This window comes from Aureobasidium subglaciale (assembly GCF_000721755.1).
Source record: "Aureobasidium subglaciale EXF-2481 unplaced genomic scaffold scaffold_2, whole genome shotgun sequence".
Lineage (NCBI taxonomy): Eukaryota > Fungi > Ascomycota > Dothideomycetes > Dothideales > Saccotheciaceae > Aureobasidium > Aureobasidium subglaciale.
The window spans coordinates 1,098,375-1,123,105 of NW_013566993.1; the positions used below are offsets into that span (position 1 = coordinate 1,098,375).

At 50.9% G+C, this 24,731-nt stretch overlaps 10 protein-coding genes across 10 annotated transcripts; 4 read left to right on the forward strand and 6 right to left on the reverse strand.

Moving 5' to 3' along the window:
* Positions 1-560: 560 nt before the first annotated feature.
* Positions 561-2,395, reverse strand: AUEXF2481DRAFT_76980 (uncharacterized protein). Its single transcript, XM_013492156.1, has 5 exons — positions 2,293-2,395; positions 2,182-2,231; positions 1,977-2,129; positions 1,117-1,917; positions 561-1,067 (listed from the first exon to the last, which is right to left on the reverse strand). Exons 1-5 carry the CDS (start codon positions 2,306-2,308, stop codon positions 951-953), a joined length of 1,137 nt encoding a protein of 378 aa, XP_013347610.1. The 5' UTR covers positions 2,309-2,395; the 3' UTR covers positions 561-950.
* Positions 2,396-4,511: 2,116 nt separating this feature from the next.
* AUEXF2481DRAFT_26353 (uncharacterized protein) lies at positions 4,512-5,888 on the forward strand (the record flags this gene model as incomplete). Its single annotated transcript, XM_013491914.1, has 1 exon — positions 4,512-5,888. The coding sequence occupies one exon, from the start codon at positions 4,512-4,514 to the stop codon at positions 5,886-5,888; it is 1,377 nt and encodes a 458-aa protein (XP_013347368.1).
* A 2,185-nt stretch (positions 5,889-8,073) lies between these two features.
* Positions 8,074-9,617, forward strand: AUEXF2481DRAFT_401097 (uncharacterized protein). The gene is made up of 2 exons (XM_013492290.1): positions 8,074-9,469; positions 9,531-9,617. Exon 1 carries the CDS (start codon positions 8,336-8,338, stop codon positions 9,338-9,340), a length of 1,005 nt encoding a protein of 334 aa, XP_013347744.1. The 5' UTR covers positions 8,074-8,335; the 3' UTR covers positions 9,341-9,469; positions 9,531-9,617.
* Positions 9,618-9,833: 216 nt separating this feature from the next.
* Positions 9,834-12,231, reverse strand: AUEXF2481DRAFT_45955 (uncharacterized protein; the record flags this gene model as incomplete). The annotated part of the gene is made up of 3 exons (XM_013492092.1): positions 9,834-9,961; positions 10,016-11,944; positions 11,997-12,231. The coding sequence occupies 3 exons, from the start codon at positions 12,229-12,231 to the stop codon at positions 9,834-9,836; spliced, it is 2,292 nt and encodes a 763-aa protein (XP_013347546.1).
* A 2,521-nt stretch (positions 12,232-14,752) lies between these two features.
* On the reverse strand, positions 14,753-16,124 carry AUEXF2481DRAFT_401312 (uncharacterized protein). The gene is made up of 2 exons (XM_013492291.1): positions 16,115-16,124; positions 14,753-15,846 (listed from the first exon to the last, which is right to left on the reverse strand). Exon 2 carries the CDS (start codon positions 15,720-15,722, stop codon positions 14,970-14,972), a length of 753 nt encoding a protein of 250 aa, XP_013347745.1. The 5' UTR covers positions 15,723-15,846; positions 16,115-16,124; the 3' UTR covers positions 14,753-14,969.
* On the reverse strand, positions 15,875-17,268 carry AUEXF2481DRAFT_36429 (uncharacterized protein). The gene has a single exon (XM_013492034.1). The coding sequence runs from the start codon at positions 16,917-16,919 to the stop codon at positions 16,260-16,262; it is 660 nt and encodes a 219-aa protein (XP_013347488.1). The 5' UTR covers positions 16,920-17,268; the 3' UTR covers positions 15,875-16,259.
* Positions 17,269-17,365: 97 nt separating this feature from the next.
* AUEXF2481DRAFT_26359 (uncharacterized protein) lies at positions 17,366-18,241 on the reverse strand (the record flags this gene model as incomplete). The annotated part of the gene is made up of 1 exon (XM_013491915.1): positions 17,366-18,241. The coding sequence occupies one exon, from the start codon at positions 18,239-18,241 to the stop codon at positions 17,366-17,368; it is 876 nt and encodes a 291-aa protein (XP_013347369.1).
* Positions 18,242-19,300: 1,059 nt separating this feature from the next.
* On the forward strand, positions 19,301-20,059 carry AUEXF2481DRAFT_26360 (uncharacterized protein; the record flags this gene model as incomplete). Its single annotated transcript, XM_013491916.1, has 1 exon — positions 19,301-20,059. The coding sequence occupies one exon, from the start codon at positions 19,301-19,303 to the stop codon at positions 20,057-20,059; it is 759 nt and encodes a 252-aa protein (XP_013347370.1).
* A 135-nt stretch (positions 20,060-20,194) lies between these two features.
* AUEXF2481DRAFT_1950 (uncharacterized protein) lies at positions 20,195-21,265 on the reverse strand (the record flags this gene model as incomplete). The annotated part of the gene is made up of 1 exon (XM_013491785.1): positions 20,195-21,265. The coding sequence occupies one exon, from the start codon at positions 21,263-21,265 to the stop codon at positions 20,195-20,197; it is 1,071 nt and encodes a 356-aa protein (XP_013347239.1).
* Positions 21,266-22,095: 830 nt separating this feature from the next.
* Positions 22,096-24,555, forward strand: AUEXF2481DRAFT_26362 (uncharacterized protein; the record flags this gene model as incomplete). Its single annotated transcript, XM_013491917.1, has 3 exons — positions 22,096-22,424; positions 22,473-23,530; positions 23,585-24,555. 3 exons carry the CDS (start codon positions 22,096-22,098, stop codon positions 24,553-24,555), a joined length of 2,358 nt encoding a protein of 785 aa, XP_013347371.1.
* Positions 24,556-24,731: the final 176 nt, after the last annotated feature.

Consider the following 24,731-nt stretch of genomic DNA (forward strand, 5'->3'; position numbering starts at 1 on the left):
ACAAAATGATCAAGTCGTATCCCTGAACGACAGACTCATCGAGCGAAAATACAGGAGGTCCAACAATTCGAAAGGATAAAAGCGACGTCAATGTATTGCAGAAATTACTCACCTCCGATGGTCAAGTTGGTCGTGATGATGATGCTTTTGTGCAAAACTTGATCGCCCCCAACAGAGACAAACCCTAGACTGAGAAACGCGGTTGTTGAGTTTATAAAACTGACATGGATGAAATACAACACAATATGAATGAAGGAGTGTAGTCGATCCACTATTGAAAGGTCTTGACTTTGAGCAGCATATCGAAGTCTTCTCTTACCTGGACACACACACCTTGAGTCTCCAAAGCGAGTTACGCCCAGCCAATCATGTAACGCCTGGCTTGTTAGCGTGACTTCTCGAAAGCCGACCGGCTCCATCCGAATCCTTGGACCTGGCCCGAGACAACTCCATTTGAAAAGGCGGCTGACCCAGGCATGCTAGGCAACACAAGAATTCGAATGCCGAATACCGGATTGGGAAGAGAAATATACCATCCTCAGGCAAGTCAAGCAGCTTCTGTCGCAGCCACGGTGCTTTCACACCACACTTATGTACGTGTGATTACGAGTGATCTGACCATTCGTGGAGATAAATGCAAGAACGGCTTTCTGCATGTTCGGGTCTGAAAACAATGCTCGTCGTTGGATTAAACGAAAGTAGTGACCAGATCCAAGGGCAGACTGCAAATGGTCACTCTGATCCAAGCCGCACCAAAAGATATAGAAATGATAGGTATCGGATGCCGCAGGCACCTGCGATGGGTGAAAACAATTTCTCCTCGCTATGTACCGAGTCCTTTGGGACATCATGAATTAGAAAAGCAAAAGCGTCATGACTATCGTTTAGTGCCGCCTTGACTGCAAACCAGCCAGATTATCATCCTGATTTCTTCACGCAACATTCTTCTTTTACTCATCCATGTCCTCAGGCTGGTCGAAGAGGAAGTTGGCTGCCAACTCCTCGTTCTTGTCGCACGCAAAGTAAGCCTGGATGACAAGGTCTCTTTCGAAACCAAGACGGCAGAGCTGCGAGAACATTAGCATATGTGTGTAGGTATGGATGGGCAAGACTTACTCTCTCAATTGCTTCTCTCTCTTCCTCAGTGACACTGATAGCTTGAGCACCGGCGGGGAGAGCAGCATCATCGTCAACATCCTCAGCAAGGAGAGACATGAAGGCTTCAGGATTTTGACCGATGAGCTGGGCGATTTGAGGGTTGCCAGCAGCGACCTGCTGGAGGATGGGTTCGAGCATCTGAGGCTGAGCCTGGACGAGCTGGCGAAGTTGCTGGAACTGGGGGTTGTTTCTGAGGAAATCCAGAGGGTCACCACCTGCAACAAGTCCTGCGTCGGCGCCTTGAGCGGGTTGAGCTGCGCGGGTGCTTCCACGACCACCACCTTGACCAGCCTGAGCGGCGGCCTCGAATAGGTTAACTCCTTCACTCTCGCCCTCTGCGCCAGTGGCCTGTGCAGTAGCGGGAGCTGCAGACGGTGTCTGGCTTTGTCTGGGAGCAGCCTGGTCCTGCTGTTGCTGCTGCTGTCCGCGTTGGGCACTCTCGGGAATGCCGTTCAGGAGGTATTCGACAGCGCGGTCAGGGTTGAAGAAGGCGGCGCGCATGGCAAGATCAATTTGTTCACGTTCGAAGCCCATGGCCTCCATGTTGGAGATGGCCGCATTGCGCTCGTCGCCAAGGGTGAGTGCCGAAGGGTCGTTGAACCGACTGCTCTCGTTGGTAGCAGGGGAGGGTGTAGCGGGCACGGGAGCCGAAGCGGACGTAGACGAAGAAGTGGGTGCTTGAGGTGCAGCAGGAGTTGTGGCCTGAGCAGCAGGTGCGGGAGTTGCGGGCGCTGCAGGTTTCGAGGGCGCAGCCTTGGGCTTTTGAGTGTGTCAGTAGGCGAAGGCCGACGTGGATTGCGAATGGAGAGGAAAGTTACCTTGGAGGTCATGCAGACAATGAAGCCCTTCTCCTCGATCTTGTACGACTCGACCGTCTTGTCGTCCTGCAGAATCTTACCCGAGTAGATGAGCTTCTGTGTTGACGGCTCCCAGCCCTTCTCGGACGCGATCTTTGCCTTGACCTCTCCGATCTGCACAGTGTTAGTCGTTGGCCAGTGTAGAATCGGACTCTGGAAAACGTACCGTCTCTGAGGGCTCGGCCTCGATGACGAACTTCTGCTGCTTGAGATCCTCTATACCGACTGTTAGTGGGGCCGCTTCGACACGAGGCGCGGGTCTCGCAGAGAAACGTACTGAAGGTCAACTTCATCGTGTCGGTTCTTGGTGTGGGTGTGTATGTTCTGATGTATTCCTATGACTGAGTGCGACGGCGGGAGAAAAAAAAGTCGTGAGATGGTGTGTGATAGTGCGAGTTGTGTGAAGAGTGTGGCAAGCTGGAAACGCGGGTTGAGCTTCGAGAATGCCCGCCCGCAAAGCGTCATACAGATTCACTTGGCACTCTGCTGCCTCTCTTTCACTCTGCGTCTGCTCACATTCCAGACATATCCCCTAATGTCTCACTGTTCTGACTTACTTTTACCTGTCGTGCTTGCCTCCTGGGCGAATGTGTTCGCTCCCTTCGCGTAGTCAACCTCCAAACCATCCTTCCAGACAAACCTCATCGCCATCGTCACCTCATTTACTTCCATCAATGCGGCTTGGGACTGCAGGACCTTGTGGCACAACTTCATGGTAATGTCGCGCTGTGCAAAGCAATCCGCAGGCTGTTGTGTGAGGATGTGTCAAGACTCGGTGAGAGATCGAGACGATACTTCCTCGTTGGACATGACACGCTACTGATATTCTTGATAGAAGCAGGAAACACTGTATTTATCCTGCCACTGAGACCCCGTAAAGACCGGAAAAAAGTCATCTGTACTAATAGAAGACTGACAAGAGCTGCGGTGAGCACGCACGGTGTCCCCATCTAAGACATATCAGTCCAGACTGGTTGGACGACGTCTCTGATCTATTTGACGAGCTACCACGCTCTGCGAGGCTCGCCGCTCAGCTGACGAGCTATCTGTATGTCTTCTTGCCGCCGATACAGCCTCATAGCAGCAAGAGTACACATCGGGATTCTGCATGCAAGCTGAGCCAGTCGTGTCGACTTGTCAAGGCCTCCTACTGCACTGCACGTGCGACGAAGAGGAAGAAAACTCTCCGAATCTTTGTACCACATTCAGGCCCCTCCTCAGCAACGACTTGAACGAGTGCTACCCCTTGAGCGTCATGTTCATTATTCGTTCTAAAATGGACGGCCTGACGGTTTCGAGGAGCTTGTCAATTCAAGGGTCTCATCGTTCTGTGACGTAGTCGACCATACCAATGTTGTGAGCGTCGCGACATTAATCAGATGCTGTCGTACACGCTATGTGTTGTTCTTCCGTGTCTGTATCGCTCGAAACTCTTGTGTAGCAATTTCGATTGCCCGCGAACCGCGATTTGGCTTTGCAAGGCGGCCCCACCTGTCAAAGCTGACTGGCTGCTCAGAAGCTTCGTTCTCGCCTGCATTCGACGACATTCTTCTAGCAGCGCCTCTCGTGTCTTGTCAAGACTATCCCCTCCTCCTGCATGCCACAGAAGGTCAGAGATATTAAAAGTACGGCGGGTCGCAGCTGCACTTGTCTCGCGCCGTCTGTATTTCTGAGGGCTGGGCTTGGTCGGTCGATTGCTCAATGCTCGCCATCTCGAAAAGGTCAAGTTCGCGGCTGAGCGCGTCCCCCATGCTCAAATCATGGCGTTTGGTAGCGAAATGCCGCCGCCGATTGCTAACCACGGCATGGTCAGCCCCCAGGACCCGGATTACACAGGCGCACAATCCGGGTAGACCTTGTTGATGATCGCAAACAACAACCGAGCGTGTGTTGATGGCCTGCTGCCGCCTTCTATGCGATCATCCTTAGAAGTTTTTAGATGAGTATCTCTATCCTTGCGTTGTGACTCTCCTTACATATACTACTCCATCTACCCTGCCTTTTAGGCCTGATGTCTTTCTTTTTTTGTCTTGATCATCACCACTCCCCCGGATCACTATCGATTTCATGCATGAAACCGTGCAAGGGCTCGGTATAATATTCTAGCGCACATCCCCGACGACCGAAAATCCTTGGCTGCATACACCACCCAACGTTCATGCTTGAGACTCGAGGCTTGTGGACACAGTCAAACTCGTGTCATCCTGCATCTTCGTTTCTCGCTCAGCTTACAATCACCGTTTCACTTCTTCTTCTTCTTCTCCCGTCCGTTTCAACATCACCAGCTTTGAGAACCATATTCCATTGAAGCAGACGACTTTTAGGCCTGAGAAGCAAGAACACCGAACACCGTCAGGAGCATTGAAGTTTCACGTATACCTGAAACCTGCACACATTCGGAGGCCATTAGGAAAGGACTTTCTCCAATCACTACTCTCATTAAACTTCTCACAAGACATACGACATTCTTCATACAACCCACACTCTCTCAGCGGCATGGCTTTGCTACAACGAAACCCAGCATGCATCCTCAGCTGCCTAGCTGCATGCTTCTCTACTACTGCTCTTGCTACCTTCATCACTCTCTTCGCAGCCTCAGTCCTTGTCCCCACTCCGATACACTCGCATGCAACAGCCGCTGCTGTGTTAGATATTCTGGCGATCGCTATCATTTTCATCTTCGTCGTCTTCTACACTTCCACAAATCGCAACCTGCAGCCTTGGAAATGGACCCTAGCAGTTGTTGTTCTTTTACCCTTTACGATCGCTATGATCATGTCCATCTACGTTCTTGGTTGGATGTACAACAACCTACCGCTTATCAAAACTCAAAGTTCTTCGGCACATCTTGCATCCATGGTCGCTGCGGCTTTTGCCATGTGGGTCTTTTCACTCATATCACTCGGAGTCTACTGTGGTCTCTTTTGGAGATCAAGATCGTCATTGCCTGATTCTGTTCTATTTACTTCGGATCCACTACGAAGCTGCATTGATATTGGCGAGCACAAGACCCAAGCTTTGTCCTTGAACACACTGTCTCCTTACTCACCCAATTTTGACCGACCAGTGTCATCCTTCTCCGATGTTTCCGAACAGTCAATCAGCATCAAGTCCAGCGTCCGAAATTCAGTTCAACAGTTCCTCCGACATGGCAAGGAGTCAAGAAGCGCATCTAAAAAGTCCAAGGAGACTGTCCGTTCGGACTCGACGTCAGAGCGTAGACCTTCGGACGGATTCGAGACTTGGAATGTTTCGCCTGCCACGAACACTAACATCATGGAGCCAACGAGTGTTTTGGCAACTCTACGGGCGACGCAAGCCCATCGTCTTGAAACTATTCCTGGCAGCAGACCAGTATCTCCCGCCTATCCTCTTGATGGGCCGTTCCCGGATGCATGCGAACAGGATGAGGAGGCCGACGAAGTACCCGAATCACCTGCATTCCCTCCTTTTGCGCCATCTTTGCACCGTCGCCCCTCGAATCAACAATTGAATCAGGACCAGTCGCACATTCATCCTCTTTTCCGAAGCGACAGTCCTATACCCTCTCCAACCACTTCTCCAGGCACCATCATCACCTCATCACCGTTCGCCGGTCAAGTCGTCAGCCCAAGCGACGTCACATTTGGCTCTCGTAGCCGTAAAGGCTCTGCCTTGAGTTCACGACCAACCAGCCCCAACCCCAGTATCATCCGCTCTGGTAGTGCTCTTAGTCTCAGTAGGCCTGCAAGTTCACGGAGCATCAGAGGTCTCGCAGCACAACAACGACCTCGCGTGGTCATGAGCCCCAGTCTAGGAGATCTGAGGGCAGAGCGTGACAGGTTCATCCAGAAACCAAGGCCAACGCTGCACAAGCGTGAACGATCCGCATAGACGGAGCAATTTCTTACCTCCCACGAAAGTGCGACTCTCACGATATAACGTCTCCTCTGTCACTCTTGTCTATTCTCTCCAGCAGGGCTTGCCCTCGTGCTTTACATTCAATTCTGTCCCTTTACCGATATCCCCTGAGCGATCTGCGCTTCCTTTTCTCTTTACCTTTAGTATCCACAAACGAATTTCTTCTGTCCTTTGCATACAAATTTTTCCCGCCTTTCTTTAACGAGCCATGGTCTATACGTAATAACACTAGCCATATTCCAAGTGACCCGATGGTCGCATGCAACCAGCTGTCAAGCAATTTCGTTGTCCCGCAAGCCACCAGACGCGGTCGTTTGGGAAGTTGACGGACCGTTGAACCTTCGCGTCCTTCCCGAGCGCGAAACTTTAAAATGTCGTGACATTGCGTTCAGGACGCCTGACAAGGAACGTTCTTACGTGCAGCCAACGCGTTCTTGGTCAGATTTCGATATTGCGCCCGTTGCTGTGTAAAGTGTTCGGTACGAATGCTAGTCCAGATGGTGATTGTGGTGCTGCCATGGTACGGTGGTCACGTCGACTTGGCCGGTGACATGCGCTCACACGCTATGACAAGTGCAAAGTCAGCTGTTTGTGTTGCGTAGTGTCGATGGATTGTCCTCTACATTGGAAAACAGCACGAGGTCCACGCAATCAAAGACATTCTCAATGTACATGATATTCTGGGTGTCCAGGATGTTTATGCATTGTGATAAAGTTATGAGCAAGACTATCTTGTGCAGGGACACTTCTATCGGAGCTCAGCAGTCAGGAGGTTGGAAGTCTTGTACGGTGAAAGGATGTTATCAATGCTTTCTCTCCGTATCAAAATTCTTACCCATCTCATCTCACAAAGCCTGATGTCTCTTGCTCGAAAGTTCATGTAGTTCAATCCGCGATTCATTGGTACACCGACTTGCAGAGCTCAAGGTGTGGGGTAGATTTTTTGAAAATTGAGGGCTAACAATGAGATCTTGTAATATCCAGGCATACGAGAGCAGCGAGAATCGCAAATCGACGAGAGTCGCAGCGAGAAGCGAGAGTAGCTTCTTATAGCTAGTGTGCAAAACAAAGTAACAAATGTAGAAGGAGTCTTCATGGAAGTCGAGTGTGCTTAGGAAGTGGCCGACGCATCCTCCAGAAGCCAAGCTCCCAGCTTTAAGGTCAATCTCCCTTTGAGTGCCGTCGTCTAGCTGCTCATTCTAACACAATGTCTCATCGATGATCTCCATCACATCTTTTCCAAACCCCCGATGGTCAAAAACCAGGTCTTTGGATCGCGAGCAACATCTCGTAAAATCTTACGCGTTGTGGTCTGCTCGCCGAAGTGTTCCGCTATTGCGGCATCCCTCAATCTCGGGTCAGTATCTGCCACAATATACGCGAAACCGTCTGGGGTGGGGATTGCGGTCGATCCTATTTACTCCCACGCGAGGTATTCGCAGGGCAGCAGGGCTGAGGCATCGCTCTATGTTATGGTTGTTGTTAATATAGTAGGCTTTCGATAATGCTCAGGTACCGCTGCATCCGCTCCGCTCAAGCTAACTGCGTCCTGCAATGCATGTGTGAGTCAGTGGTAGGGCTGTTATTAATTGCTAACCAGGTCGTTGTCTCTATGGCTGCAAAATGATATATGCTGCAGCTTTTGCTCCCTCGCTCGCTTATCAATCTATGCAAGCCTCTATTATGCTGTGGGATTGCCACTCGGACGTCTCTAGACTTCCTGCCGTCTATTCAGCCTCCCGAAAAGTCATCCCGCTAACCACTAGATATGTACAAAAAGTCTCGATGAACACTTCTCTCCAACCTGTTCCTTCTTGGAGCCGCAAGAGAATGCAGCGAGTGGTCCCACGTATCAGAAAATGCCATCTTGACATTCGCCCAGTCTCGTGCCTCTGAGAGTCTGCAAGTATTCTTTTGGACTGCAAACTGATCTGCCGTGATCTATGCGTCCATGTCGACCTCGTCGCTCGCTATTTGGACTTTCCAAAGGCTAGTCATTCGGATTTATCGAGTCATTGCTGGCTAGAAACCGATCACTGATGGATGGTGAGATGGTGAGATGGTCAGCGTCTGAGGACCATACCTTTATAACGACGCCCATGTATATCTGCGTGTACGCCAACAACTCTGCGTACCAAGTATGATCACGGGATGGAGAAGACAAGTTTGTTAAACAGCTCATTGCAACTCATTTTCGAGTCACCCGTATGAGCCTCTGAGCATATTCCAGATCATGACTGATAATCAATTGGTGTCGCATCAAATCCGGTGACTCAATACAGGATTCGAATGCGACATCAACGACGCTCGAAAAATTAACAGATTCTATCAAATTCGAATACACGCATACTAACAAAAAGTTCCAACCAAAAAGCCGAAATAAGGTCAACTTTGGGTTACCCTCAACACATCCAGTCGTCATGAGGGGCTACGATCTCTACTTCAGACCTACAAAGAAGCCATGTCACATCGGCAAACTCCCACCAGAGCTAATGATGTGCATAGCTGATAATCTCCCCCTCCACAATGTGTTGTGTCTGGCACTCACCAGCAAAGACATATTCTACAGCACTTGGATATGCCATTACTCAGAACAAAATTCACCGATGAAGGATCAGTATCTCCAAGAGGTACGACCCGACATAGAGACACCGGAGCGACTCCCATTTCTAGAGATCTTGCTGAAGGAGAAAGCGGCGACATCCATCTGTGATTACTGTCAAACTCGGGTTTCACGCCCGATTCTGGATCACATCCGTGGCCGGGGTCTTGCTGACGACCAACGATGTCCATGCCAGCCTAGAAGGACCCCTGAAGCACTGTCTCTTTACTACAAAGAATGGTCCATCTACCTAGATTTCGAGCACTTCCGACAGGTCATGTACCGGCGCCGGCTCGGTACAGCTTACGGTACATCACCTGAGTCCTTAACTTTTGACTCGGACTGGAATAATCCCGGACTCGGTGATTGGCTTACGAAATTAAATCTGAAACCCATCTTTGCCGACTCCAGTCTCGTCCTTCACGCCACTCACCGTATAATCATCCCGGTCGAGTATCTGTACTCCCTCCACCGGAGTGACTCCGACACCCGCTTAGTCGTCCTCAACAAACTCATGGAATCATCAATAGGAAGATGCCACTGCAACAACCCAACTCAAATCTCGACACTACTAAAATGCACCAACTACATCTTCGCCGACCTTTGCTCCGATTACAACTTTAAAGACCTCCTTTCAGGATCCAGGATTTCCAAACCTCACAACTGTCCGAACTGCTTGACGCAATACGTGTTTGCACTGCATCGTCACTCCAAAGCTGCGATTTTTGAAATCGTCTTTGATACATGGACGAATCTGGGAGAATGCAAGTGGACATTCAGTCCTGAATGGTTGAGTACACGGAGTGAGGGTGCGGGGATCTAAACGAGAGCGAGGATTGAGATTGCGAGACAAAAGGCAAAGACAGAGGGAGTGCACCCGAGTGCGATGATGGGATTGGAGCCAAGTTTGTCTGGGTGTAAGCATCCCTCTATGCGATGCTTCAAGTGCAAGGTCAAGACTGCAAAGCTCAAGAATACTTGGATGAGCGCTCTTACTGATGTCTCTGACAAAGTTGACCTTTGCGACGGGTTGTGGTTTGGGACGGTATTTGTGTTGTCGGTTCTGGTTTGGATTGCCGGTGTCAATGACTCTTGGACAACGCGTCCATGTTTGTGATTCGAGACATCCCTATTCTCGAGGGCAGGCTGTCGATGAGTGATAGACCTCCTTCGACTTCGCTCTGCTGTCTACTTTACGGAGAGAACATAGCTCAGATCTCGAAAATCATGACACAGATCTGGAAGCAGTAACACTTCATGGGCGGGATTCAATAAACAAAGAGCAAGGTCATAGAATTGATGCGAAAAAAGTAACACTAGTAATCCGTCAATTGCAATTTCTTGCCAACCTTGTTTCTCGCCGCCGCCTTTTGACTAGGCTTAATGCTACCGTTTTGCTCTTGCTTAAGTGCCTGCAACAACATTCCAGCATCGAAGAAGCCATCTGAGACAATTGTCAGCATCATAGTCATTGCAAAAGAGTGGGAATGAAACTTACAGCCTCCCAAGCCGTCATCATCGCTGACCTGCTCACTTTCCATAGCGGGTGTTCTAGTACCATCAACAGGCTTACCGCGCGACTTCAGCCTATGACTCTTAGGTCTAATCTTCGCCTTCATTTCCTCGGCTTCTCGTGCACGACTGGCAAGTTTATCGGTATTTGTGCCTCTTCTCTGAGTTTGTCTCAAGACCTTTCTCATCTCTAGGAAGTAGCTCTCGATAGCATCGATGTAACGCTTGGTCTGACGGTGCTTGGAGGAAGCGCAGATACTGACGCTGCCGTCTTTGATGATGTAGCCGATACCGAAGCCGTCGCCTGAGGTGGGTCCGAATCCGAACTGTCGTAGAGACGGGTTACCACAGTTGGATGTTGAGAGGATGGTGGTATTCAATCTGTCCCAGCCACTGTCTCCGAACAGGGAAGGCATGGCACCCGTATTGGTTTGCATACGATTTATTGAGCCTCGAGAACTTTCATCGTCGCTCATAACATCAGAAGAACTGCCATCATGGTTATTGCTATCGTTGCCGTCACCAGTTTGACTCAGAATCTCCTCGTCACCGTCGATCATGCGCTGCCAGACGCAGAATAAGGCATAAAGATGTCTATCCTGTCCTTGAGCTTTTGCGCATTCTTTTGTAATCTCGGTGTGTTTCTGGCATGCTTTACGCAACGCCTCTACCTTCTTGGCGGGTGGATTATCACCCCAGAAGAGTTTCACAAATTCAGTCGACTCATCAGTGACAGGGCGGATGGCTTCCGTTCGACCATGGTAGAAGACTTTGGTCATGGCTGGCTCGTAAACGCATTCCATTCTTCCATACAGTCCATAGTAGGCCGCTTGGAAAGCCATCTGCACAAAGGCATCGGGAGAGAAGCCCATACTAGTCATGAAGTTCTTGCCATACTGCATGAACTCGAGAGTAGCAAACTCGTTCTGCTGGATGAGGTCAGCGAGACGTGTCTCAGCAAATCGTACAGCTGTTGATATCTCAGGCAGCATGTCCCACTCGAGCCTATGTGGTGTGGTGGAGACGTCGCCGAAACTGCTCGGATCTCTCTTGGCGGGATCTGGCGAATCTGATGCCCACAAGGAGGGTGCTTTGCCGTTGATGGTGCGAGCAAAGCGCAGAATAGTGTCGGTATACACGTCGGAAGCGAAGCGCAAAACTGTATGACCGTCGACACCAGTGTGCTCAAAGTTGATACCAGCACTGCCGTTCTGGCAGACAATAAGCTGCAACTTGTCGTACCAGCGGTTGGTACATGTACCAACTTGTAGACCGTCCTCGATCTGAGATGTACCACAAAGCATGTTCATGCAGAGGTCAGCACCAGACTTGGGCTCAGTATAATCCAGACAAAGGATGAAGAGGGCAGAGTCGACAATGTTGAGACTATCAGAGTTGTTCGAACCTTCGTCTCTTGAGAGAACATCACGAAGGCTGGACCAAATCTTTCGATTCTCAGTGCTCAGCACACCAACAGCGTTACGCGCAAACTCCTGGATGGGTATGTTCTGTGCATCGTCGACAATGACTTGGAGGTTGACAGTGATGTCTTTCTCCGTCATTATCAGGTCATTGTTGTCGTCCAGGACATCGAACCAGTAGAACTGGCCGCGCACCAAAACGACAATGTGCTTAGATGAGGGATCTTGGCCAATCTGACAGCCATGTTCTGTGGGAATACGAGCGGTACCGAATAGACGTGAGTATTGGTACATATCCAGGGGCTGACCTCTCAAGGTATCGGGCTCGAGTTCTTCCTTTCTCACTGCTCTGACGAAAGATAGGGCGGAAATGACGAGGGAGGCGGCGCGAGTGACTTGGTTGTTTCTGGCAGGAGTCGGATCATCCTCGAGCAGGAAAAAGGGATTGAGGTTGAGGACAACAGGATTGTCAAAGTTGAGATACGAGTCGTACCCTAGGCTGTGTCAGCCCTGAAGGCAACCATGGCGGGTGTACAATGAGCTTACAGAATTGTTCGATGTAACTTGACTTGCCCGTGGCATACTTCTTGAGCTTCTCTTGAAGTTCAGGACCCTCGGATCGGAGGAAGTCCTGCACAGCGGCTTCTGTTTCTGCATGCTCGCGAGCGGATTGTAGAGGTCTGAGAGATGCAAGATATTTCGTGCAAGACTTGTCCAAGTCCGGAATGGGAAGCTTGGGTAGCTTGTCCTGAGAAGCAAACGTAACACCTTGAGTAGTCATGGCGGCCTTCTCGGCTTTGTGGTTTGCGACAGGCAAGGATTTGGTCGCTTCCTTGGAGTTCGAGTTCGAGTTCGAGCGCTTGAATTCGGCTGGCACTGATCGGGGAGGACTAGAGGAGGTGACGACCTGATCTAGGGAAGTCGAGGTATTTGTAAGTCGTCTGGCAGTCATGGCGAAGCTTTGTCAGTTTAGGTGTACAAGGGAGAGATGGTGGTTGAGATGGACAAGCCACGAAGAGCGGTGCGGAAGAAGTAGTGGCAGTCTTGTAGACAGTAGGCTGGCATTTGAAGTGGACTCGAGGGAAGAAAGAAGATCAACACAGAGGGCGGGCTGGAGAAGTCGATAGGGTTATATCGATGACTGAAACTTGTTGCATGTGACAACGGACGAGGTCATGCAGGGACTGGAAGGATAAATCGAGGGGCACGTGTTGACAGCCGCTGCTCCGGCTCTTGTCACAGGAATGAGGGGCATGGGAAGAGTGCAATCTGAAGGCTTGCAAATTGTCGGTTATCACTGACCTGGAAGACCAAGAAACGGCGGATCAGTGGAAGAGCGGATGGCTGCTTGTTCATGCGCCTCCTGTGTTGTGCTGTGATCGAGACGTGGGGTAATTTTATTGATGCTTTGCAAGAAGTTATCGAAGAGATGATGAGCTGTTGGATGGCAGAATATGCGTCAAGTTGATGTAGGACTGGATGAGAGCAGCAGCAGCAGCAGCAGCAGGATCCAGTCAACTGTCTCTAGCTATTCCGAGGCCTTGGATGGCTTCTAGACGGAGTATTTGATTTGTGATTTGTGAGTAGAGGCTCACCACACCTCGGATGACAGCGGTGACGCGGGCCCAGACCCAAAAGCTGGAGAAGATGCAGGGCGCACGGTCCAAGCAAAGCCGGGGAAATGGAAGCACGCGTGCCAGTCGCCAGTCGCCAGTCGCGACTTCTGGAACAAGCAAAGAAGTTTGGCAGCAAGAGCGCGGAGAGCGACGACGTCTGGGATGAGTGATATCATCCAGGTGCTCCCAAACATCGACACGGAGCCCTTTGAACAGCTGCTGGATCGGCTGGAACAGGCAAACATCAGCAGCAATGACTTGATGACGCTGGGCGCCGTCGATGTCGCCCGCCGCGCCGACGTGTCCATCGACCAAGTACGCGAACTCAGCGCATCCCTGATTGCCCAGCTCCATGCCCAGCTCGGCTTTGACGACAACAAGGCTACCAATGGAGAAGAGAAAGAGGCTTCGGCAACGTCGCTGGAAGAAGACAAAGCATGGTCGCACATCAGCACGTTAGACGACCATGTCGACGCGGCGCTTGGAGGAGGCTTCCCAGCTGGCCAGGTCTGCGAAATCACAGGAGAGAGCGCGGCCGGCAAGACACAACTGCTCTTGACCTTACTTCTTGCCGTACAATTGCCCTCGCCCAGGGGCCTAGGGAAGAATGCACTATACCTGTCCACAGAAGCCCCCTTGTCAACCACCCGTCTGAACCAGATCTTGACCATGCACCCATACCTCTCTAGCTTGTCCGACTTGGAGAAACCGTCTTTGTCGCGCGTGCAAAGTGCGCAGTTACAAGACCTCGAATCCCAAGACCATGTGCTGCGATACCAAGTACCTGTACAAATCGCTCGAGCCAATGTTGGCCTCATCGTCATTGATTCGGTTGCAGCAAACTTCCGTGCAGAGTTCGACCGCGCCGGCGGCAACTCGTCAGATGCTCTAGCCCGTCGTAGCTTGCAGCTGACTCAACTAGGCGCTCATCTGCGTCACCTTGCTCGTACCCACAACATCGCAATCGTCGTTGCCAACCAAGTCCTCGACCGCTTTGGCCCCGTCGCCTCGCTGTACGACGCAACAGGTACACCTTTGTCGCAATCCTCTGCTGCCACCCAGCCCTCAAATAACAACAACAACAACCCCACATTGCCTCCGCAATCACAGCAACCGCCGCTACTGCTCTCTACGAACGATCCGCTATCTTTGGACCATCAACAGCGCTTCTTTACCGGCTGGGGAGATCACCGCTTTATGCGTGACCTCAAGACGCCTTCGCTAGGCCTCACATGGACAAATCAGTTGTCCGCTCGTATTGTGCTACTCAAGCAGCCCATACTCAAGCCTCAGGATTATCTTCTTGGGCCTGGTATGGATATAGTTGGTTGGACACGGCATCTCAAAGTCGCCTTCTCGGCTTGGTCGCTTGATCACAACGGGACGGATGGCGTTGAGTTCGAGGTCTGTGAAGAAGGCATCAGGTCAAAGAAGACGGTGCAGAATGCAGGCACCGTTGGAGAAACATGAAAGAGGTTGGATTTGCTTGACACGAATCACGATCAAATCACATACAGTAGACCAGGACACGGTAGCCGAAGACCTAGAAATAAAAGGAACACCTCAATGATGGCGATTGAGAAGAGTCAAGTACGCGGAAGCCCATCTTGCTGTGGATCGTGTTTGATTAACAAGCTGGATATGAATGCTGTGTCCAAGCTCTGTCGCGCTTTCAACACCTTTTCGATGCGCGTCGAATACTCCAATCTCTGATTACTCAAGCTTATTCAATCAGCCATGGTCATGCGCTGCCGCTAAACGTGTCCACAAGCATCTCCTGCGTTACTACAACCGCGATACTTATGGCAACAATATTCTCCACCGCGTCCGTCTTCGCGGTCGTTGTCATGGCAGCTGGTCCTTCCCTCGTCGTTGCGTTGTCGCCACTGTCTTCGTAACCTCGTTACTCTCCCACATCTCGCTCGACCGTGGCATCCTCACCGTCAACTTCAATTTCTGGCGAGTGCGACTCCTCGACATTGGCGTGTCCAGCGCTCAGCTCATCTGCGGCCTGCTCCACTGGAGCACTGTCATGTATAGGAGAATCTTCAAGATCACCAACAACCACAGATTGCCTACGACTCTCCAACCCCAATTGAGACTTTGAGAAATAAATCTCACCAGTATAGAGATAGGCATAATCCCTCCAATCACCACGTCCATCATCATAGATTGTTATTGGTCTGCTTTTTCTTGCTCTTGCTCTTGCTCTTGCTCTTGCTCTTCCTCTTTCCCTGAGTGGACTCTCTGGTGGAGAGGCCTTTGCTGAAATCAGGGGCGAGGGGATTACTGCACGTGGGGTAGGTCCGGGAGATTCGGGAGTTACTGGGATAGACGGTTTGGAGCGCAGACAAGGTAATTTGTGGAGCATTGCGAAGCGATGGGAGAGCCATGTGCGGACTTTTCTATGACGAAGAGATGGTGCCTGATGGATGTGGACTTCTAGTTCTTCGTATGGTTTTGTGGCGATTGTGGTCGCAGGGTTGATGTCGTGGTGGTTGTGGTTTGTGGTTGTGTCTGGAGGCACTTGTGGAAAGGGATATGCGTCTAGGGGAGTGTTTTGCAGGTCATTGGAAGATGGTGAATGAGTGTTGCCGTTGGGATTGGAGTGGCTGTCATGTCTTGCATCCAGGTCACCCTTGGTTGGTGGGGACATGGTATTGTATAGTGTTGCGTCAAGATTGGTCTTTATTGATGGTCCGGTGACGTGCACCTTGGAGAGAACGCAACAATCCTGTGAGGCTCCTTATGAATGTCGTTATAGTGTTACTCGTGACGACCTATTGAGACGTGATGGTCAACAAACAATCCGCGTCAACGTTGCTCTTAATTCTGTACTATGTTGCTAAGTGTTTCTGGAGTTGGTAAACGGAAAAGAAAACAAAAAAGTACAAGCAGAGAACATGAAAGAGTAAAAGTGAGCTCGACTATCCGACTATCTGGATTGTTTGGTACGTGAGGTTGTTCCCGCCACGTGCTGAGGTAGATATAGAACTTTCCAAACTTCGAGAAAATCGAGTCCAAGCATCACGGTTGGATGACGCGCACCTTGAATAGGAAATAACTCAAATCATCGCCTTCGTCATGGCTTGACACCGTCACGTCATGAGATCGTGTTCTGAGTGTCCAGCAGGGAGACAAGGAGACTTGGCCGATTGTCCACATGTGATGCCGGCGTCACCGTGTTTCTGGACTACTGTTGGCAGTGTCCAGGGCTGACACCGGGATTAGGGTGGTTGAGCAACAAAGCGTTTCCTTGCTCTGCCATACTGTACGCCTCCATCCTGCTGACCAGTCCAGTGTCGATGTTCCCACGTCTTTCCACTCTTCCAACCTCACCTCCACCGCGTTTGGCATCCGTGGACTTGGTCTTGCGAAGTCTCGGTAGAGTCACAGGCTTGTTAGGCATGCTATAGCCGTCGACGCTACTTCCATTGCTGATGCTGGAACATGACACTCTTCCGATCAGCTTGGACAACCAGCTAGTCTTCTTTGCACCACGGTGAGCGCTCTTGGGCGGGATGGCAGGAGCTTGTTGTTTTTTCTGCTCTGCAGCATTGAGCTCCCTCAGAGTCTCCAGGGCGGAGCTTTTACGAAGCGGCTTGTGCTCGTTCTCGTCAGATTCAATCGGCGAAGGGTTGATGGGTGAAGGACCCTCGGTCATGGGTGAAGGACCCTCGGTCATGGGCGATGGAGGCAGAGAGATGTCCACAGCCTCTGGAAGTGGTCGGGTTTCGACGAGCACAGAGTGCATCTTCAGCGGTGCAGGCATGATCGGGCTGGAGGGGATCAAGGCATCTTCTTTGGAAAGGGCCATCGGGCTGATCAGTCTCTGAAGATTGAGAGATGTCATGTTGCTGCGTCTTCTATTGAATTACCTGGACTGAACAAGAGAGAGTGACCTGCAGCGATCATGATGTTTTTATATGGCGCTAAAAATCTCAGCAGCCAGTTTGAGGTCTTTACCACAACTTAGTTGTGAATGCGGTAGTACGAGATCCTTGAGTCATGTTTCAGCTGTGGACAGTCGCAGGACGGTTGGTCAGCATGTACCCTTGTCGTCATGAATGTATGGCAGACGCTAGAGGTTGGAGCATGATCGGTCCAATGCTTACATTGTGCTATGGACTTGTTGTTGATGAGGGAAGTGAGATCACAGGGACTAGGCGAAACTCTATACAGCTCGTTATGACGTTTGCGTCGAGACTGGAAAGTCGTTAGATAGTGTGATGATGATATTTGTACACCTCCGGGGCGTAGACGCCAGCGTCTGCGATGGAGAATCGGAGGGTCTTCCAACTATGGTAAGGGCGAGGAAGGAGTAAACTCGGTATTCCACTCGGGCCACTGCTTATCCACAACCCAATCACCACAATCAGGCTGGCCACCGTCTCCTTCAATCAGCCTTCTCCAGACGGTGGATATGACTCTCTTGTTTTCTGCATGTGGTCGTACGGATACGTAGATACCAGTCCCGTGTCGTCCTCTTGCAACCTCCATATCAATATAGCCTCCGCAGACATTGCGCAAGATGACCGAAGCCGGACTACTGTCTTCCCAGACGCGAGGATATGAGTCGGCCCCAGGAAAGTAGATGCGGGCTTCGAGCTTCTCGATCGGGTGAGGCGGTGATTTGCCCAAGGTGGTAGAGACAAGATGAGCTAGCTGCTCGAGATGTGGTGATTGGTTGGGGCTTGCAGACTTGGGATAGCTGCCAGCTATGTGTATACTGCGAGCCTGTCGTACAAAGTCCGGACACGATGTTTTGAAAACATGCAGGCCAAGCGGGAATTGGATGAACAGACTCGTCTTTCTCTTATTTCTGATGCGGACGTGGGTGCTGATCTCGGCATTGATCTGGTGGCTGAGGGCAAGGAGCGAGGATAAGGTTGAATGGTAAGGTGGTGCGTCTGGGGAGCATAGCGCGCTCGAGACGTCGATATGTGCAGGCTTGGAGACCGAGAGAAGGCGCGATGAATAGCCCGAGTGCACGGTCGGCTCGTGGAGAGGTGGAAGGCCGGGATACGGGGCACGCTTGTTGCCGTATACTCGGTGGACAAGGTCGGGTCCTTTGCCCGTCAGCTCGCAAGCTCCAATTGTAACGGCTGCTCCCTCGACAGCTGCATGTTCGTAGATGATGAGACGAAGCTCTAACGGAAGCTCTAGGAAAGACATGCTTCCAATTAATATACTGTCGGGTAATAGGTGAAGTGCTAAACAACAGTTGGAAACCAAATGGAAGAGCTCTGAGTACCTGTGCCTGCAGCGGCGGGGTTGATTATCTATGCTTATCGAGCTTACTCTTATCGCCGTTGAAGCGTCCCGTCCGCCTCTATTTACTGTCAAGAGACCCACTTGTAAACACGAATGCACTAAGCAACACCCGCTATACCGGCTGAACTATGCGTCCGCTGATGCTGCACACGCGCCATGTGTCCGTCCGCTGGGCTTATCACGCCTTCCTTCAACTCCCTGCTCCGTCTGTTTTGGCATGCAAGGAGTGACCTGGGCCACGGGTTCGTTGTCTCACTCCAGATAAGTTAATATGGTTCCTCCTCGGCACATCTCTTCCCCAGCTGTCCTTGTTCTGAAATGGAAGGAGCGGGGCTTATGTCGCCCTTGACTCTTTGTCCAGACTCGCGCAGCTGGCTTGCTTACTGATTGGAGCATTAATACATTTGCTTGTTGGCAGCTTGATGCCACCATCGATACCGAGTCCATTCTTGAGCATTCTCATCGTGACTTCTAGTCCAGTCGGGCCCTATAGATGTTGCAGCACAACAGAACAAGCACGTGTTTCTGAGACCGACTTCACAAAATATCGCGTGCTCGTCTCCCTTACCGTAATCTCCCGAGGTTCCCTTCCTTGTCGTCGACTGCTAAAGCTTCCCGCCGTAATTGATCCGTGGTAAGAACGACGTTTTGCTAGAACACGTTGCGATTTCACTGCCCATGATCCTTCAAGCCACAGTAAGAGCCAGCCAATCCGAGGCATCACCATATCACCTTGCGCTGTACGCTCACCCCAAGTCCGATGGAAACTTTGGACTTCTGCCTTCCAGTCAAGGCTATGCCAGGCAGCTGCTTACTCTGATACTACCGTGACTGAAGGATTAGAAGTATAAAGTGTCGTGTGGATATCTCCCTTGTGACTCCTTCATATCACAAAGCTTGATTAACTCCATCTCACCTACACACTCGAGCTCTTCCATTTTCATATATCACACAGTATTAATGAGTCAAATCATCGCTTTTCTAGGCGCGACCGGTGGATGCGCTCGTGCTTGTCTGATTGCCGCGCTCAAAGATGGCCACACCTGTCGCGCTCTCGCACGCACACCTTCGAAGCTCACTGCCGCTTTGAAGTCTCAAGGTGTCCCAGACACAACTCTTGCTGGCTTGGAAATCATCGAAGGTAATGCCAAAGACATCAGCTCCGTCAAGTCGTTGCTCCAAACACCCGCCGGTGGTATCGTCGACACAATAGTCTTTGGCGTCGGAGCTGCTCCCAAGCTACGACTACACATCATGCCCATCACCCTTGACGACTCGAACGTTTGTGGTACAGCAATGGCAACACTGCTCGCCGCAATCGGCGAACTCAGAGCGACCACAAAGCCGAAGCTTCTCGTCATTTCAACCACCGGCATTACTCGTGGCCCTAGAGATGTTCCTCTTCTCTACGTTCCTCTTTATCACTGGTTCTTACATATTCCTCACATTGATAAGCGAACCATGGAGGGCCTTGTTTGGGAACAGAAGGAAAAGTCTGATGCTGAGAGGTTGATTGGACCTTTCGTGATTGCTCGGCCGACACTGCTGATGGATGGAAAGGGTGTTGGGGCCGAGTCAATCAGAGCTGGTGTCGAGAGTAAGCCTGCTTTGGGATGGACAGTCGATCGTATAGATGTGGGAAACTGGCTTTTCGAGAAGGGTGTCAAGCCACTGGACTTGGGAGAATTTAGGGATGAAGCCATCAGTCTGACTGCTTAAGTGGTTCCGGCCAGACGGCTACTGCTTGCCTTCTCTCCTGCTTTTTGCATTGGTTTACTTCGTTGTATGTAGCGAGATCTCTGTGGACAATGTCTTCGATATGGGAATGATTTCTAGTGTTCTTCGTAACTTGTCTTACAAAGCCAATACTTTGGTCTGTAACCACTTGTGCACTGAAGCATAAATGTCTTCGCAGACTTGTTTGCGTTGCGCCGAGCTTCGACCTCGCTTTTTACGAAACTCGTCCGTGAAACCATGTCTTACACCCATTGCTAACATCCATTTGTAGGTGCCTCGCTCCCAATCCTCATCCCACCCAGACTCGGGCACGGCGTCGCCGGCAAGTGAGTAGATCATATCTCGAGATTCACGACATAGCATGTCGTGTTGGGCCCCGATCAGACATATCCATTCGGGGAGTTCCTCTCTGCTCGCATAACAGGGACTAAGTAGCCTTTCCTTTCGATTTTGGCCAGCTGGCACATAAGCCCAATCGAGTGCTGGTCCAGCCGTATTGAGTGACTCTGATTTTTTCTCCGTGTACAGACGCTCGGCCCATTTGGCGTGTGGTGGAGCACTCCAATCAACGATTGGGAAGTACGATACTATGGCCCTGATCTTACCCTGAAGCTCTGGCATCTGACAAGCAGTCAATGCCAGTTTTCCACCAGCGCTGAAGCCGCCCATGACCACACGCGACTTGTCAATGTTGAGAGTTGTGTCGTCAAACACAGCGCGAGCCACCGCAGCAATGTCGAGTACAGGGACTGGGAACCTGTGGATAGGCGACTTTCGGTAGTTGAGGCTGACGACCATCATCCCAGTACGTTCGCACCATGACTTGCAGAAAGTGTCGTCAATCGAAGCATCACAAGTAGCAAATGCTCCTCCGTGGATATTGATGTAGAGCGGCAGAGGAACTTCACCGTCATCACTACGAGACTCTGGCACGAACACTCGTACTGGAAGCTTTGGCCGGCATGGATAAGTCTTGGTGTAGATCGGCTGTACACTAGGCGTGGGATAGAAGAATCGCAAATAGGCTAATTGCAGAGCGATCGTGATTTTGACTGTCCAGACGAGAAAGAAGTACTGAATTCGGAGTCCGAAAGATGCGAGCTCGGCAGGCAAGGGTGTAGTATCGAGTATTATGGAACCTTTTGATAGGAGTGTTTCAGCCTCCTCGTCAAGGAGTCTGTCTGCCATAGTTGTGGTGCAAAGGCAGCAAAGTATAGGAGCGGAGGGTCATGAACAGGCCTGCGGCAGACAGAAGATATGAGAATCTCGTCCTCGACACGCTTGGCACGTTCAACCAGACGCCATATCAGAGATTGCGACCAGTTTTGGCTTGAAGGTGGAGCCTGAACATTCAGCGTTATCGAAAGGTCCATGCTCTAGAAATCCTTGATCCTTCGTGTTGAGAATCAACGGCCGTATACCAAATATCCGGATATGTTGCTGCCTCCAGACGTGCTAGACCTTCGATACGATTCTGCGAGAATCTTCTATGTGTGTGAGACCAGTCTTCTGCAGATGTCGTGCTACGGCCATGATCACATACGCAACAGCGCCTTCTCAAACCCTTTCCGCGAGTCTCCAAGGGCTACGCCGATGGGAATCCACCACATAAACTTGGGCATTGTAGACTTCTGCGGTGCTACACCCATCCTAGAGATCTCCGAAGGATGAGGCACAAATCAAAGCCTACGTAACGAGCATCCAAGACCTCATTCATATTGTCGCCACCAGTTCGACCAAAGGCTGCGAAGTCGTAGAGCGACACGATTCGCCTGTCAGCTCGAGACGCTCATGATTGATGAGCAAGCTTTGTGGCAGTCTTGTACTCGAGGAGGAAGGACGACCATGCGCTTTTGCCCAAAGTGACAATCTTTTTGGGTGGCTGGAGATCGTCCAAGCTCCAGCCACAGTCCGAGCTTCACGAATCGATGACGACCCCGCTTCCCCAACTCCATCCTCATGGCTGGTGCCTGGCAAGCTCTCTTTGTTGACATCCACCGCCTGCCTGGAACGACAATATGGCAGGAAACAACAGAACTGAACGCACGCCGTTGCTCAATGGCGATGCACCTGCATCAGACCGCAACGAGCCGAGAGAGTCGTTTGGTAGTCGATTCAAGCGCTTTTTGCAGCGCAATGGTGTCTACCTCATCATCATACTGCTGCTTCTTCTTGTCCTCATCCCCTTGATTGTTCAGACTGTTCGTAGCTCTAAACACCGTCATCACTCGCACGACAAGACTCCTTCGCATGACGACTCCCCTGAACACCCCAACAATACCGAGCTTTGTACATCAGCCGCTTGCGTGCTCGCTTCTGCAAACATACTTCATAGTCTCGCGCCGAGGTAAGTCTGAACTACGATGTCCTGATAACAGCGCTAATCTCTCATCAGTTACGAGAAATTGGATCCCTGTGATGACTTCCGCACATACGTGTGTGCTGGATTCGATGCTTCCCATGAGATTCGTGAGGATCAAGCAGGTGTCGGAAACCTTCAGATCATGAACGAGAACAACCAGCTCATCTTGAAACACATCCTGGAGTCTCCTGCACCGAAGGACACGTCCATATTCTGGACCGCAGCGAACCCAGACCAGGAGATCTTCGGCAAGCTACAGGATGGCTACAATGCCTGCATGAATGAGACGCTCCTGGCTTCGATAGGCTCAAAGCCTCTACTTGATCTTCTTCTGGAGCTGGACAAGATTTACCCTGCCAAAGAGCCAAAGACAACCAAGAAGGACGAGTCTCTAACAAAGGCAGTCGAATATCTAATGGAGATTGGTGTTGCAAGCCCCATCTCTGTTGATGTTGGCGCCGACGACAAGGACCCCGATGTCAACATTGTCATGGTCGGTGCTCCCTACTCCTTTGGACTGCCGAGCAAGCAGTACTATGAGCGCGCAGAGATTGTTGAGTCATACAAGGAGACCATCGGCCTTGTCCTCGAGGCTCTTCTGAAAGAGGCCAGACCTGGAGTTCTTCCCTTCTCGTCGGATGAAGACGAGGAATTGACCACGCTTAGCAAAGACCTTGTCGACAGTCTGGTGGCTCTCGAGAAATCCATGGCCGACGTCGCTCCAGATCCGGAGGATGCCGCAGATGTCACGAAGTACTACAATCCACGCACCTTGAAGGAGACTGAAGCCTACAACTCAGAGATCTCAGTCAAGCACATTCTGAACACTTTCGCGAGCGACTACACGCCATCAAAGATCATCGTGAGCTCGCCCGAGTATCTGCAAGAGCTTTCCAAGATTCTCAAATCGTCCTCCCGCAAAACAATCAAAGCCTACTTGGTCTGGAAGGTGGTCCAATCGTGGGCGGGTGCCGTAGAGGACTCAGCCGTGCAGCCACTTCTACGCTTCAGGAACAAGCTACAAGGCAAGGCGCCAGATGTCAAGCAAGAGCGTTGGAGAACTTGTGTTAGCACTGTAGGCAACGATCTTGGTAAGTCAAAGAATGGCACCCCAGTAGCTAATGTCAATTACTGACATCGAACAGAATGGATCATGAGTCGCTTCTTCGTCGAACGTGCTTTTTCTAAGGAGGCCAAAGACTTAGGTGACCAGATCATCCTCGACATCAAGGATGAATTTACCGTCAAGCTCAACGAATCCGAGTGGATGACTGAAAGCGTTCGTCAACTTGCCATCGAGAAGGTCCACCTTATTCGCCAGAAGATCGGCTATCCCACTCAGAGCCCTGATATTACAAACGCAGGCGAGCTACAAGAGTATTATAGCAACATCAGCATCTCGGCCACAACGTACTTTGAGAACAAGCTTTCGGTCGTGAGACATGATGTCCGCGAAAGCTGGTCGCAAGCCGGCAAGCCAGTCGACAAGGATGAATGGGGCATGTCTGCACAGACTGTTAATGCCTACTACAATCCTCCTGGGAACGAGATTGTGTTCCCAGCTGGAATCATGCAGGCACCAGTTTTCTACGATCCATCTATTCCTAGCTACCTATCCTACGGTGCATTTGGAGCTGTTGCCGGCCATGAACTGTCTCATGCTTTCGACTCTTCTGGCAGAAACTACGACCAGAACGGCAACTACACAGATTGGTGGGATGAGGCCACAATCGAAGCCTTCAAGACCAAGACCGATTGCTTCGTTGAACAATACCACAACTACACAGTACCCACAAAGAACGGACGTCTTCCGATCAACGGCAAACTCACCCTAGGAGAGAACATTGCTGATGCAGGTGGCCTTACTGCTGCCTACCAATCTTGGAAGCGTCGCGATGATGAGAAGGCGGACCTCATGCTTCCCGGACTTGATCACTTCACCAAAGAGCAGATCTTCTTCCTCGCATACGGGCAGACATGGTGCGGAAAGATGAGGTATGCAGAGTGGACTCGTTTGATTCAACTGCCAGTACTGACCTCAGATAGGGAAGAGCAAATCGTCCAGAGAATCTACACAGACCCTCACAGCCCTGACATGTTCAGAATCAAGGTATGAAGTCTTCCATACGACTCGAGTTTTCCAGCCGCTAATCAAATGCAGGGTACAACTGCAAACTCCCGTGAGTTCAGGGAGGCTTTTAGCTGCCCTGTCAAGGAGCCCACGTGCGAGCTGTGGTAGTCGAAGCAACGACACTTATATCCAGTAGGGAGGATTTTGTATGAGCAGTGGAG

Bases quoted from the DNA above. Each gene is read 5' to 3' on its own strand.
- AUEXF2481DRAFT_76980 (XM_013492156.1), bottom strand. The intron at 2,130-2,181 runs GTACGTTTTCCA...AACACTGTGCAG, and splicing joins AGGCCGAGCCCTCAGAGACG to ATCGGAGAGGTCAAGGCAAA. The intron at 1,068-1,116 runs GTAAGTCTTGCC...ATGTTCTCGCAG, and splicing joins AGAGAGAAGCAATTGAGAGA to CTCTGCCGTCTTGGTTTCGA.
- AUEXF2481DRAFT_401097 (XM_013492290.1), top strand. From the start codon at position 8,336: ATGAGGGGCTACGATCTCTACTTCAGACCTACAAAGAAGCCATGTCAC.
- AUEXF2481DRAFT_401312 (XM_013492291.1), bottom strand. From the start codon at position 15,722: ATGTCCCCACCAACCAAGGGTGACCTGGATGCAAGACATGACAGCCAC.
- AUEXF2481DRAFT_36429 (XM_013492034.1), bottom strand. From the start codon at position 16,919: ATGACATCTCTCAATCTTCAGAGACTGATCAGCCCGATGGCCCTTTCC.